The 15,722-nt window shown below is 45.0% G+C and overlaps 1 protein-coding gene across 2 annotated transcripts in view; it reads left to right on the top strand.

Moving 5' to 3' along the window:
- Nucleotides 1–15,722, top strand: part of RAPGEF5 (Rap guanine nucleotide exchange factor 5) — a 160,943-nt gene that overhangs the window by 93,444 nt on the left and 51,777 nt on the right. For both annotated transcript variants that reach the window (XM_082753751.1, XM_082753750.1), the window contains 2 exons: nucleotides 3,421–3,524; nucleotides 3,839–3,927. In XM_082753751.1, the coding sequence (XP_082609877.1) occupies nucleotides 3,421–3,524; nucleotides 3,839–3,927 (193 nt within the window). The remainder of the gene's footprint in view (nucleotides 1–3,420; nucleotides 3,525–3,838; nucleotides 3,928–15,722) is intronic.

Raw genomic sequence — 15,722 nt, 5'->3', positions numbered from 1 at the left:
TTGGGAAGTGCGTATTTTGCCTTGCTAGCTGGTGGTGTTTCAATATAGCAGGTGCTTCATTAATGGCTAAAATTAACAAAATATTTGCACAGATGTCCTGTTCCGTGGAGGAGTTATGTGAAAATGAAATTTCTACTCAAAGGAGCAGGCTTCTGAACAGCCCGTGTCCATTGCAGAGCACTGTTCTTTTTAAGAAGGAGTGGGCTGCCAAGAGCTGTTAGGACGTACGGTAGCTTTTCAACTCTATTTCTAGCAGTGGATGTTTCTAGTAGCTAGAGGCAGCACATTCTCTGTGTTGGCTCCTGTTTCAATTAATTGCAAGTCCAAACTAAGGAATTTAAGAGACACGGAAATGTCCTTGACTGATATCCAAGTTATTGGCTGCACTGGCCACAGATCAGGTTCTTCCATGCCAATAGCAGAAAAAGCAGAAGTCAAGTGTTTTCCTTAATGAAACTGGCACACCAAGGCTATTTGCAATGCTGTCATAGGTACCTCTGCTTTCTTCTACTTCAGTGGTAATTCAGAGGGTCATATTCCTACCCATGCAAAGCGTAACCTGCACAAGTTAAGGCCCGCTAAGCAAGGAGTCCCAGTGTCTCATTCCAGTAAGCATATAAATATTTATACCACCCCAGGCTTCCTTTCATGCTGAAAAAAAAAAGGTAGTGCTTGTCTGCTGTTAAAATATATTACCCGGGAGATAAATGGCCTATCTCCGTAGGAGAAAGATAGATGAGAGCACTGGAAACTTGACCTTAATAGTGGTCAAAAGATCTGCCAAGTCCAGAGGGCCTTCCTGCTTGCTCAAAGTGCCTGCCAGTAAGTAGTGTAGAGGTTGATAGTGCTGTGTTTAGCTATCAAGAGGTGAGATGATTAATTAAAAGCTGTAATAAATGTGAAATAAACATTCCTAGCATGTGTGTAGCGTAGGAGCAAATGGTGCTTCTGAAGAGAAAACTGAGGTATGGGAGAGTCTGGGCAAGTGACTTGCTCAAGGCCACGTATGGAGGGAGACAACGATTAACCTCTACAACACCTCTGGTGTTCTTCACCCTACTGATGTGCCTCTGCAAACACATAAATGTAAACATACAAATACAAAGTAAAGTAAATGCCAAGTAGGCAGCATCAGGAGGCTCTGGGATGAGGTGCCAGTGTCACCCACCTGAGCCTGAGCTGTGATTCTGCCACTGATCTACAGCAGTGCCCTGGGATGACCTCTCATCTTCCCATCTATAAAGGGGGAGAGATGGCAACCCTGAGCTGCTCTGCTCCTTCGAGGCTGGTGCAGGCTTCTTAAGGCTGTGTAATGGTCTGGAAAAGTGCTGGCAGGTTTCATTGTTAATTGACAGTATGATGAAAATGTCACTTGAGTCAGCGTGCTGACTTTTAGGGACTCAACTAGGGTGCTGCCTTGCTCTTCAATACATGCTGCTGTCACTTGGAGGCCCCTGGCATCCTCGTCCTCTTCTGCCACTGGCTGTAGATGGAGCACGCTGAGAGCTGCCTGGTTGTATTCCAGCAAGAATTAATTATTTCACAAACCATTCAGGATTCCAATAAATGAAGCATGCCATTATGTCATTTCAGAATAATATCGGTAGTGAAATCAGAACTTGTAAAACTGGGAGAATACATAGCACTTGTCTTTGTGCTTTGCTTTGTTCAGGTTAATTGTTGTTGCTTGCAGTATGATTAAAGGGCCTGGCTGAACACAAAATTATGTCATGCATAAGTAGGGTTTTAATGAAGCAATAATTCTTTCCTTAAAGTGAAATTATTTATAACAGATGATAGCCAAATAAAGAAATTCCCTATCCCTCCCCTTTTATGGAAATAATTATTATAGGCAATGAAAATCCAAATCGAACCTGACTGGCCTTAGTTTTGCACACTTTTTGTCCTTCCTGATAAAAGGGGTTGTTTTTTACTCTTCCTTGAAAATGATGAAAGGACAAAAAGAAGAGCCTTATGAGAATCTCACCACCGGGGTGCTGTATGCAGTTAATTTGCATACAGTTATCCAAGAGGGTTTTTTTTTTTTTTGGAAATAATTCTGCTTGGTGGGATGTTAAAGCAGGAACACTGTCTTCCAGAACAGACCATTGTTAATGTCCTTTCATTACAATATAGCTTTCGTTCTCCCTGTGCTCACTGTTGACTTGCTGCCAGCTGCTCCTGTATGTAAATGTGTATGGATACGCTTAAAACCCGTTCCCATATAGATGCTTTGTATGAACACAGCACCGTCCATCACATGCATGCCCCATATATGCTGCAGTTTGCCATGTCAGTGAGCACAGGGAGATGAGTATCAGGGCTGTCTTAGAGGATGCCAGAGGAGAGACAGAGAGAAATGGAGAGATGTATGTTTGTATAAACCCCCTTGTTACTGAGTGGCTTTAATGCTTTGCCTGATTCTTGTTCTCGCGCTCCTTCTCTTTCGTCGCCTCTTTCATTGCAGCTTTTCATATATGTAGGCAACAACAACAAAAAAAACCAGGGCTGGTGAAATGGAAGATTACAATTATGCATCAGTATTCCTGTACCGTGTCTTCTCAGTACTGTCCCCTGGGAGTGTTACAATGAATATCTGACATTAATTGGCTCGGTACCTGTACGTCTGACCTTGCAGAAATTTAATAGATCAATTCTACATGTTTACTGATAAAGAAAACTTCTTCAGGGCAGGGGCTGCATCTTTGGACATGCCTGCACCCACTGACAACCAGAGGTGGCAGTCAGACTAAACCGGGTCTCAGAAATAAAATAATCGAAAGGGGGGACCGTAAAGGAGTTTCTCTCCCTTGTGCTGCCAAGATGTGTTCCTCAGAAGATTTTAGGCTACTCCCAGTCTTCGTTGCTGCTGGGTACTGTGCACTTGACACACACATGCAGCAACAGCCTCCTGCTCAGCAGGGCCAGCCGCCTTTGGGTGCTGGGGGCAGAAGGGGCGAGTCCCTCAGCCGAGCCTCAGCGAGCCCTGCTGCCGGGCGGCTGGTCCCCGAGTTAAAAAGTTGCCTTATAAGAAGGAGGGAGGGTTGCCCACGAAGCGTTTGGAGAGGGGCTTTTGTTGCGTGCCTGCCCCACCGCTTTTATTGCCTTTGTTTCAGGGCGGGAGGGAAGCTGTGCAGAACGCACACTCAGCCGGCACCGGAGCGCCGGGCAGCTCTCGGGCTCTTTTTCCCCGCTGCATTTGGCCGCTGGAAAATTCAATTTACCCCACCCCGGGGACACAGAAACCCCACATCCCCCTAGGAACCAGCGCAGGGCGCTGCCCCAAAGAGACCCCCCCCCGTTAACCCCATCCTGCCATTGGGGCCGAGCCCCTCGGGCAGGCACTGACCGCGACCTTTCCCCTTGTATTTATTTTTTTTTTTCCCTCTCCCCCCCTTTTCTCTCTGTGTGTCACGGCAGGCGGAGGATGGAGGCGGCGGCGAGCGGGCTCGGGAGGAGGCCGGCGCGGCGCTGGTGCTGCGGAAGGTGTGGTCACGCAGCCCGGCCCCCGAGCGGCGCGGGAGGTAAGGACGGGGCTGAGCCGGGCTCTGGGAGCGCTGTGCCGGGCCGGGCCGGGCCGGGCTGAGCCGGGCTCCGCTCCGCTCCCAGGCGGCGGCGGCCCCCGGCCCGGGGCGCTGCGGGGCCGTGCGGGGCCGTGCGGGGCCATGGGCAGCGGCAGGGCGCGGGTGCCCGAGGCGCTGGCGGGGGAGCGGCCGCTGCCCACCTTCGACGTGCCCTACTTCAAGTACATCGACGAGGAGGACGAGGAGGACGAGTGGAGCAGCCGCTCGCAGTCCTCCACCGAGGATGACTCCGGGGACTCTCTGCTTTCCGACAGGTACGTGGTGGTGGCGGGGACGCCGGAGAAGATTTTGGAGCATCTCCTGAGCGATCTGCACCTGGAAGCGGCGCAGGACAAAGACACCGGTAAGGAGCGAGCCCCGACGGGACCCCCGGCCCTGGGGAGCTCTCCCGGGATGGGAACGGGGGGGAACGGACGGGGGGCGGCCCCGGGTACCCCCGGCTGGAAGCCGGCTGCAGCTTTTTGGGTACCCGCCGTGCAAACCGGAGGAGCAAAGAGAGGGCAACGAGAGCCTGCGGTCACCGGGAGGCGCAGCTCAGCAGCAGGCGGCTTGTGCATAGCTCGCTGGACGCGGCTGTAACCGCACAAGATGTTCCCCGAGCCCTAAAGCATCCCCCGGACCACTGGGTGAGCGCTGCAGCCCTACCGTGCTCCCCCTGAGTGCTTCGGCATGTTTTCCGTTTCATAAAGGCGGCTTCTAAATTTTCTCATAAGCCAGGATAACAGCGTGTGCAGCCTGATGCTCTACTCGGGTGTCTTCAGCCGGAGCCTGTAATTTGTTCCAGCCTGGAGCAATTATTATATTGATCGGGCTACTTGACATGCAGTTTAATTTTCAGCTGGATCTCTTGGCTATACGCACAGCTTGCTGTCACCAGAGCTGCTGTGGCAGTTTGTCAGGAGTGCCTGCAACATGCAATTCCTAGCTAGTTTGAATGGAAGTAGCCGGGCTAGTGACAATTGCAGAGATCCCATCCCAAAATCACCAGGCTGCTGAGAGTTGCAGAGATCCCAAATTCTGAAGACCCAAGGAAGAGCTGGCTGGAAAAAGAGCCTGGCATTTGGCTGTTCCCAACAGGGTTAAAACGCATACTCCTGATGCCTGTATATCTCTCCCTCTACAAATGAGATTACTGAGAATAAACACACTTTAATCCTTTTAAGTGACTGAAAATATAAATAACGTCTGTGATTCCCAGAGGAACGTCAGGACTGGGTCCTCAGAACAAGCCATTAGTTTAATGTGGGACAATAGGCATATTCCTGGTGAAGATGAATGGATGCCCTGAAGAAATATACGGAGTGTCTGGTGGCGATATTATTATGATATTCCTAGTGCTGCTTTTGTCTGCCTAGACATTAATATTTAGTGCAGAGAGAGGCTCTGATTGTTTCTCTTGCAGAGATGCGGTCAGTCCAGCTCTGTGATTTACTTGAGCCAGCTCTTGGCAGCGCAGTGATGGTCCTTCGTTGACCCTTAAGGTCAAATGTTAGATGCAGAATAAGTTCCCCCATGAATGTTTATCACCTGCACATTGATGGACATCAGCAACCCGCCCTCACGGACTGCTCCAGCTTCTTTTGTAAGCTCATAATCTTGCTGGAAAACAATGAGATTTTCACTAGTGTTATGCATTATATTTCAGAGGTTTTAAATACAAAGTGCTCCTTATGAAAAGCATTAGGTACTGAACATATCCTCACGTTTCCTACCTTTTCTTTTTTCCCCCTCTTTGCATCACCGGGAGGCAGTTCATAAACCTGTTCTTATTGTTAGGGAGAGGGGCTGGTAAAGTGCCTTCCAAACAAATGCTAAAGCCACTACTAGACTGGTTGTTAGCAGATGGCAGTGTATTTAGAGGCTGATTGGCTTCTCCTCACCTCTTCTTGCCTTATCACATCTCCTTTGAGAAAGAAGCAATTAGCTCTGTTCTGTGTCCAGGATTAGCTGGATCCCAGGGATGCAACAAAGTAGTTTTTTTTTTTTTTTTTTTTTTTTTTTTTTTTTTTTTCCATCACAACGAAGTGTGGTAAACCTTGCCCGATGGCTCTCCACTTCCTTGTGTAGTTAATCTTTTTTTTTTTTTTAATTTATTTATTATTTTTTATTTATTTATTTTTTATTGGTCTGACTTTATTAATCTGGTAATATAGAATTTAAAAATAAAACCCTTCAGGAGTTGTTTCCCAGTGTTTGTGAGGTGGGTGCCTCCATGACAGTTTTGATCAGTCTGTTTTGCAGACTGGGTAGCAGCTGATGTAAGGAGGTATGGGATATTGGCTGTATAGTGAGCACATCTTTGCATGTGCACCTGAAGGCATCCTTCTGTGGTTTATCTGCTTGGATTTGCTGTCCTTTGCAGGTAGTTCTTGTAGTTGCAGGTTGGCCTATCTCCAAGGATGGTTGAGTTTCAGGGTCCTGCAAGTCTGTGTCTTCCCAGGCATGGCTTTGTGGAACATAAAAGGATGATGTTGCTGTACCCAGCTGCTGCTCCTGCTGTTGGTTTGCCAGTTGCAGGATGACTTCTTTGGCCTCCTGTTTTCCCTGCAGCCCCCAGCCGGGTTTGCTTATTTGTGCTGCATGGAATATGGGAAAGAGCAGTTGTCACATATGCTTGTGCATATGGGGCTGTTGTTCTGTTTGACCCTTTGCACTGATTCTCAGGGAGGGGTGCTCTGCATGTTTTCGTTCCCAGCTTTTGTATAGCAAATCGTAAGAGCAACCCCTCAGTGGTCATAACAGCAAACATCCGCTGTCCCCTGGGGCTAGCATGGTCATGGAGCACCGCTTTTTGTATACACTGACATGGCTGAATGATGCTCCACGTATTGCTTCCAGCCACCCTCCATTTCCTAGGCCTAAGTCAGCAGGTAGCTGTTTGTTTTTTTGCTGGGAGATTTGGGGATGGTCTGGAGTATATTTAACTGTGGGCCAGCCCAGGCCTCAAGGCTCCTTTCAGCTGCCACTAAACCTGTAGTAAGATACCTTAAGCATTCTTCTTTCACAAGAGCTGCCAAAATATAGAGTTGGGGATACCTTCTCTCACCCAGCCTGAAGAGATTGAACACTGTTACAGCAACTGAGGATGCTAAATGGGACATTGCAGTGTGCACACCCAGACTAGCCTGTAGCTCGGATGACTTCTGCTGGCAAGGATGTCTTGAAAGCCTGAGGTTTGCAAGACTCTTCAAGGTTTTGTACCTAATAACTGGTTAATGACAGGGTTTTTTGGTGATGTCTATATTAGGCTATATTATATGTGAGTTTCTCTGGCATCATCTTAAACTACAAGTCCCAGTTTAAGATGATGCCACAACAAATCTACAGTCTTCCATCTCAAAGGGAGAAAGTTTTCATCTCATTGAGTTGCTATAAACTGTCATGTACCCCCAAAGAAAGCTGTTCTTTTTGTTTCCTACTGTGAGATGGCTGAAAATTTTTCTGTTTCTGTAACTAACAACTTTTTGAATCATTTCTGATTGTTGGAGTCACTGGGGGTGTCTGCTGAGTGCATAGTTTAGAGGGCAGTTGGAAGTTTTTAGAGTTGAACAGTAAGGCCCTTCATATATGTCAATATCCAAGCAGAAAATGCTAGGCATACCTCCTGGCTAATCCTCATCAAGGATGAGGATTTGAACGAGTAATCTCTGAGAGGCCAAATCTTAGCATCTCAGGATCTCTAATCCCTTCCTGATAACTAAAATTCTTCTTTCAAAATTGTTGTCTTTTCCTGCAAAAGCTTTTCTTTCCTGGACATGAGCAGCATTTCCTTTCCTGAATATTATCTCATCTAGTCTTCGAGTATCCTCTGTCTGGTTGCTATTCAAACATACCATCTTGCCTTGGAGTGATTGTGTTCAAGGTTTGATGGCCTCTGGAATGACCCATATTGGTACTTCCTCATGCCTGCCTGCATCCCACAGGCCATTTCCTTCGGTCCACTAGACCATTTCTCTCAAGCAGCTTAAGCTGAACATTGCTGAAACAGAAGATCATCTCCCCTCATCATGTCAAATGACACTACCTTCCTTTTAGCTCCCTATCATGGGATTCATTATTGGGGAGTGAGTAGGGAGACGAGACTGATTAGTGAAGGTCTTTGAGGGCAAGAAGCAGCAGGAGATCTGTAGAAAGGAAGTAAAAGAGGAATGATATGACTGGAACAACATGTGATGGTGTCCATCTTAACTGATGGATCTTTTTAATGGACTCAATGAAAAGGATTGTGGTGAAAGGAGAGGCATGATACTGTTGTCAGATGGGTTATTGCAGAAATTAGGATAGCAGGTGATGAAAACCTGGAGAAGAGTTAATGGGACAGAAAAAGAGGTTGAGTCCTCATGACCTAGCTAAAATAGGTGTGGAAAGGTGTAATCTGAATGTCTTCAGAATAGGGAGGAAAGGAGTAATGACCTTTGTACCATGCTGTGCCATTTTATTTGGAGCTGTAGATGGTCCTGGGATTAGTGGGAACTCTTCCCTCACACAGAAGCAGTTGGAGATTTCAGATCATAACCTAGCATGCAGGAAATGTTCTCAGACCATGCCTATTTGTACTGGAAGTGCTACCTAAATAAAGGTTACCTTTGTTTAATCCATTGCTTCTACACTTGGACATGTAGTGCTTTGATGTTGCGTAAGGCACCTTCTGAGGAACTATATGTGACTTTTTAGGAGAATGGTACTGTCTTATACAAGCAGTCATAGTCAGAGAACTGCTAACTGGTGCTGCCAAAAAGGGTTACAGCGCTGCCTCTCTCAGGTATTGTCTTTTATTTAATAATCCTAGAAAAAAAAATCTGATTGCTTTTTGTTTCTTTGTTGTAAAGAATGTTCTTGCTCACTATGCCTTGTTCCTGATGAGTAAAAGGTGTCATAAAGCGTACTCCTGTGACTGCCACAAAATCAACAGAAGTATATCTGATGCATGGGGGACTAATGTCAGGGAGAGTAAATATTTGCCTAACAGTTTGTGATCCTATTTTCCAGCTTTTAGTATGGAGAAAATAGAATTCTGCTGGCCCTATCTCTCGCTAGTCATTTGTACTGAAATGCTGTCTGTCGTCATTCTGACCATCTTTGTAAACTTTTCCCCAAAGTCTTGGGAAAATTGGGTGAACTGAAGTGACTAAATGCATATTACTGTCATGCCTGTATTGAGGAACAGGAGTTTAGCAGAGTTAATGTGCACGGAGCAACGTCAGTGTGACAAGAGCAGAAAGCTGAAGCAATCGTTTATCTCGGTGTTCAGTGCGAGGAAACTCAGGGAGGTTCCTGGGCAGGACCATTTCTTCATGCACAATGAGTCTAAGCTGTCTCAAATTGAAGTGTCAGTAGAAGTAGGTTTAGAATAAATCAATAAAATGAATAGTTACAAATCACTGGGATCAGATGTTACTCCCCAAAGACTTCTAAAGGAACTCAGATATGAAATTGCTGAACTCCTAACAGTGCCGTGTAATCTATCATATAAATCAGCTTCAGTGGCAGAGGAAGGTGGGAAATGTGATGCCAATTAAAAGAAATAGTTCTATTTGGGGAGCATCTAAGCAATAAGGTTGTCATTTTACCAATCCATTATTCCAGCATAAACTGATGCTACAGCTACATCTGAAAGCAGCAGCTCAGCCCTCTGCAACCACTCATTGCTGCTGCCGCACCAATCCCTCTGCTGTGCTGGTCCAGCCTGCTGTGGATCCTGGCTGACACCAACCCAGGAAATACTAAATTACTGGTTTTAAGACTGATCATTTTCCTGATCCACTGAATCTTTCAGAGGCACAAGCTTTGTCCCTGCCACAAGGGAGAGGGCTGCACAGAGTGGGAAAGAGGTGAGGGCAGCAGGAGGGAAGGACCTGTCCCTCTAGCAGCTGTACTTACCAGAGTTGAAATTACCTGCTGAACATGGCTCAGATTATGGCTTTCCACTGGGAAACTGGGTAGCATTCCCATAAAAGCAGAAGGAAGAAATGCATGCAGGATTATGGCGCTGAGGGAAAGGAAAGGTAAATTGCCAGTGATCAAAATGGAGAGAAGTTGCTGGTGGAGACTGGGGTGCTGCTGAGTGGGATGAAAGCTGAGCTAACTGAACGTACTGATAATGTTAACTTGTTAACTGGTTGAGGATCTCATGATAAATGAAGCCATGGCTTCATTTTTGGTGGCCATGCAAGGTTATGTTCTTGTATGCCCTGTTATCCCTGCCTCTGACCACCTGTTTGAGCAGTCACATCGTACTGTCATATTGACAAGCTTTACTGGGCTGTCTCTGAAAGGTAGGTTAGATCAGGAAGCAGATCCAACTCAAAAATAGCCTCATGAAAGTAATAAGAATTGGGCAATGTGACACTGGGAATACGAGTTGGGAATGGGCCCACTCAAACCAGCCCTGTGGCTGAAGAAAGATAAAAGGAGTAAAAGTCTGCACAACTGGGTTATGAAATTGCAGATGAGATTCAAGTTTGATAAAGGCAAGGTAATGAATTCTCTAACATGGAGAAAAGGAAATCCTTATCATCCGTATTCAGCAGAGGTGCTGAAATAGCAAGTACCATGCAGAAAATAGGTCTTTGGAGACAGTGTAGATAGTTCTTGGAAAATTCTGTTCAGCATTGATGAAAAAGGAAAATGATATTTGGGGCAATTAGGAAAGAAGACCAGCAAGAACCATAGTTACACTATTGTGTAACTCAATGGTATGTATCATCTGGTTCCTTCTTCTCCCATGGCTCAGAAAGGTTGTAAATGAACTAGAAAAAGCATGAAAGGGCAGCAAGGGTGAGTAGAAGTATAGATTAAATGTATCTGAGACTAAATAGTCTAGGGCTGTTCAGAATATGAAAGCAGTATCTGCAAAGGAGGGGATATGGTGTGGTCTATAAGACCATGGCTTACGTGGGGAAGGTGAATATGGAAAAATTATTCATTGCTTATAATTAGGAAGTCTTTTGTAATACAGTGAAATTTTTGGTTTTATAAGTAGTAAGGAACTTGGTGGTGGTGATTTTTTTTTTGTTTGTTTTGTTTGTTCTTTAATATGATGCACAAATAAACTGTGAAACTGTTGTGAGTATTTTGTGGAAACCAAGGTCTGGAAGGGTTTGAAAACAAATAAGGCACAGTCATAGCAAAAAATCCAAAACTTCAGTGATGTGAATATAACTTCTATTTGGGAAGTCTACACTGCCAGTTGCTGGAAGTTTGGAGGGTATAACGGAGAGAGAAAGACAAATAGGTATTAGTCATTTTTTGTATTTTTGTGTTGCTGTAATTTTCTTCCTCTGGACATCCTCTATTGGCCCCTGTCCAAGACCTGTTTCTGTTTTTTGGGGATCCTTGATCTGACTGGGTGCTTGGCATGTAGCACATTGCAGTTTGCAAGCAGTGGATCAGAATTTAAGGTTATATATACATTATAAGGCACTGGTTCCTGCGGCTGGGTTAGCTAAGCAAGGTACTAGCTCAGCTGGCAGAAGAGGGTGAGCAGTTTTTTGCTAAGTTGAGTATGCTGAATGGCCCAGTGGTGCCTGGAGCTGGGACCAGGGAGGCATGAACCCTGTGCTGGGACCAAGGCACTGGCTTCTGCTCAAATAGGGAGACGTGACATCCTCCGTTGGTCCACCTGGTCACCATCATGTAGCCTGTTCTCCTCTGATATACTTGGTTTGACCTTGGGCCAAGCAGATATATCGTCATAGGAAACTATATTTTTTCTCTTTGCTGGGGTTATTTTCTGTCACATTAGTGAGCTGAATCAGCCTGCAGAAGGAGTGTCGTGTCTGGGATTCACTACAGACAGCGTGTCACACGCTGCGGTGCCTAGGCTAATAGGAAATGCCAGCAAGGGGAATGTGTCAAAGATACCGTCTCCTGGCAGGAGTTCATGCAGTTATTTCTGGGAAGTGAGGATGCAAAGCCTGAAAAAGTCTGTTGCTTTTTTTTTTTTTTTTCCTCCATTTGCGCTCAGGAACTAGTTTAGGTCAGTCTCTTGGAAAGGCAGATAATGATAAATGCTGCTCCTGGATTGTTGCACCGTTGTATACAGTGAGGTCTAAAATCCTTAGCCCTCTGCTCACACTGGGCAATTTCCTGCTCATGATGCTGTGGGCAGACACTTCTGTCTGCTCCCTTGTTTCCATGAACCCAGCCTTCCTGCTGCACGGTTTCCTGAAGTCAACCTGGGAATGATGCCCATCCTGTTGTCTCAGCAGTCAGGGCTCTCTCCGTAGAAGCTGGTGGTATTTTACAGTTCATCACCTCAAACAATGTTCATACGGTAAGCCTAATTAGCAAAGCAGACCCTTTCGAGGAGGGAAAGGAACCAAGGGTAGCCATCAAGCAAACGCATGGTTTCAGTGTGCCCAGGAGCACCTAGGCACCTCATGCACCTAAATAAACTTTTGGTATCCTGTGCAAGAATAGTTTTGGTGGGAGATGGTAGGGCCCCAGTTGTTTCATGTATTTTGTGTTTTAGGTAAATAAGATCATAATATCTTTAGTTTCTCAGACTTTTCCCTCTACTTCTGTGGTTCATTATAGCTAGTTGTCACCTTTTGCTATGTGAGAAAGTGATAAGGAAACACCATAAAAGCCTAGTGTAAAATAATTTATTATGAAGATGTATATTTTAAGTACTGTAAGGGGGCTTGCTGATCTTTGTGATATAAGTAGAAAGGAATTGACAAGCACATGTCTAGCAGGAGAACTTTTTAGGGGTGAATAATTTTCTTCCAACAGTGAAAGATGCTCTTTTTGTTTTTAAATTGTAAAAGGCAGAATATGTTAATTCGTTGTACTGCAGAGTGGACTTGGATGATGTAAACATTTTGATGAGTTACCTGTGAGACAGGTTGCTTTGACACTGGGAATTTGGTAAGATTTCTAGAAAACCAAGTATGGCCCTAAAGAGTTTTAATCAGATACTTGTAAGATCATTCTTGCCCTAATGTCATTGGAAGTCTAGGAAATAGAAATGAATTACCAAACCAATGGAGTAAATGTTTCAAATATGTGGATGGTCATATGTATCTTCAAATTAATATATACATTACGTAGCTGAGATTGTAGAGAGACATTTGTATATTTGAGAAATATTCTTTTGGAAATTTTTTTCAAAATGGTACTTTTGATCATTGTTGATTGCCTTGTGTTGTCAAGCCAAAAAGTGAGTATGAAAGGGATAGAAAAATCCTTGCATGGCTTTATTTTATAGAAGTGCTTGTATTTTAGCGATGAAAGAGTAGTAGATGTTGCCCCTTAATGTACTCCTTAGCCTGAATCTTTTTCAAATAATTCAAGAGTGGCTGGTCAGAGTCAAACCTAGCAGAAGTAAGTAGTGTTCTCAGATCTGATGGTTAGGACTGAGGGCCATATGGACAAAAATGAAAACTGAATTGCTGCACAGTGTTGGTACCAAAGAGATCTCTCTTGACAAGGCAGATGTCGTCTTAGAATGCCAGCCAGTTGGGTTGATTCCCTGTTTGGCTTAAATGCTATACAGAAGGTCTGCTCAGTTTGACAGCTGCAAATTTGGAGGCAAAACATGCCAGATTTCTTCTGTTGCAACCCATGTCATGCCCTGCAGATGCAGACCAGAGTTCAGCCCCTTTAAGTACACAGCACAGTGCAACATCGTCTGCTGTAGCCATCCTCCATTATCTGTCAACTGGAGGGGAATGTGAGCCTTGTCCCCTGGGAGGCTGGGCAGAAGGAACAGAGGAGACAGGACCATGTCCTAGGGATCCATAAGGATGTCTAAGCGAAGAAGGTCAACTCTGACGTGGACTTGATGCAAAGATGCGGCCAAATGGTCAGATGAGTCTAAACTGTGCTCTTACTTGTTTCCTGCCTACTTGGGCTCAGTTCCCCTGCAGCAACAGATTTAAACCACTAACAAGAAATATATGAAGGGAGAGACAATCCCTACAGTGAAACTGACCTGATTTTCTAGGTCCTCTCAGCACCCACATACAGCCCTGTCTTCAGGTTTTCCTAGAATGTGGCTCAAGAAGTTGACTAATTCTAAAACATACAGTTATCTCGAAGCTATGGTTTCCACTAGAGAAGAAGTGAGACGTGATTAATAAGGGAATGTCTCTTATTGCAGCCACTGATTTGTTGGGGGTGGTGGAAGAGTGAAGTGTTTCTTTAAGTCTGAAATAAACAAAGTATTACTGACCCTTTAAGGAGCAGCAGCAGATTGTGTGTGGGTTGGCAGGTTGTTTAACAGTGAGAGTAGGAACTGGAAAGGCAAAATCAAAATATCAGCATTGCTGCTTCTTGTGTTGTATCTGCACATCCTGTTCCTTCAACAGGAGCCACCAACCATGCAGTCCTTTGGGAACCCCAGCCACGGAGCCCTTCACCACAAGTCCCGCATCTTCCCTCAGTATTTACTCACCCTCCTCTGTGGTTGTCCTCCTTTCCTCCCTTTTCATTCTCAAACCCTGATCTTCAGCCTCTCACTGCTGCAGTCTGTTGAAAGCTGGCTGATATTTTCAGTGCTCTCTTTGTGTGTTCCTCTCCCACATCACAGCAATTCACCGCCTGCCGACATAAGTAGGGTGTTTGTACATTAATGACTCCTGTCGTGCTATTAGCACTTTGTGTGATGGCTGCTAAGTAGAAAGCTTGTCTGCAGAACAGAGCAAAGCCATCGTTCCTGAGATCTGCCTCTGTGTAAAATTGTAAATCTTGGATATGGTTCTCTGAAAGATTTTTTGGGGAAGATGACTGCAAAGGTGGGGGAGTTTTCTTGTAGGAATACTGAAAACATAAAATCTTGAACTGCTCACTGCATTTTTGCGTTCAAGAATACAGTTCATGCACTGTCTTCAGGCTTTGAATTCCAGTGTTTCCAGTGCTCAATGTCACTACAGCACAATGATTTTTTTGTGAGATTAACATTTTCTGAGGAATATAAAGAGCGTGTTCATTCCCCGCCCACAGGGTGGAAGGATGGATTCACTGGCAGACTGAAGACCTGTGCTTTGAGGCTGTGTGTGAAAAAGCTGAAAGAAATCTGTTCTTCAAAGCTGCTTTTTTCCCCTTGTGAACTAAATTTACTCTCATGCTGTTAATTCCTCCTTCCCCCGCAATCCTCCTTAACATGCCCTCAGTTCAAACAGTTTCACGGTATTATGGAAGTAGTAGCCTTGGTCTTTTCGTGAGCAGGACCAGGGCTGTTTTGGATGATAGCCAAGCTACAATTATTGTTACTTCACTAAGCTACCTATCATATGCCCTTTTATTACCATTCGGTGATACTTTGCTGTACAGTATGCTGATGCGGTTGTTCTCTTTCCAACCGTTCACTTTAGCATTTTCTATAAATCCCTGTGCTCAGAGGACACCCAGGTATATTAAGAACAAAAAGCCATGGCCAAGGACCTATTTATGAGCCATTAATTGGAACAGATTTCTGGTTATTTCCATATGCGTAGTGCCTGATGAAGCTTTCTGCAGGCTCTTAAGACCTCCCTTAAAAAGTGCTCCCCTTAGCTGGATTACAGCAGCAAATGCCTGTGCTTGTTCTACAGTTGAATAAACACTATTGCATGAGAACTCTTGTCTGTGGGATAGGCATGCTGGTGCCAGACAAGTTTTCACCCCACGTAACGCAGTTCCATAGCGGTGACTGCGATGTCCTGATTCAGACTGCTGCTGCTTCTCTGTTTCATCCTCCACAAAGTTCTGTCCTCGCTCTTCCTATTTCCTTTGCAACATGCTCTGGATTATGAAGTGTGATGGAGCTCGGCCATGCCTTGCAGTAGCTCTGACTGGTGCTCTCTCTACCATGACTGAGTTAAAAAAAAAAAGGGGAAAGAGCATCTGTGACAAAACTTACTTGCAGCCATATTGGCTTCATGCTGGATGTGGTTGGCTGGTATTCTGATCTGGTTTATGTTATCTTGCTGTTGTTTTTTATTTTAACGGGCAATCCAGAAGATCAGCTATTGGATGTAGGAATAGATGGTTGTAATCAGAATAGTTTAGTGAAAGCTGAGGTGCCTGTCTAACCAGGAAATAATGGAACAGAGAGCACTTTGCATAAATTCAGAAACTTTACGAGCTTACAAGTTTGTGTTGATGCACAATGCAGGCTTTAAATTGCTACAGCTTTTGCAAAAGGAAAGGCTT

Source organism: Aythya marila, assembly GCF_965140915.1.
Source record: "Aythya marila genome assembly, chromosome: 2".
Taxonomy (NCBI): domain Eukaryota; kingdom Metazoa; phylum Chordata; class Aves; order Anseriformes; family Anatidae; genus Aythya; species Aythya marila.
Note: the sequence above shows the minus strand (reverse complement) of the source record. Positions and strands in the feature narration are given on the sequence as shown.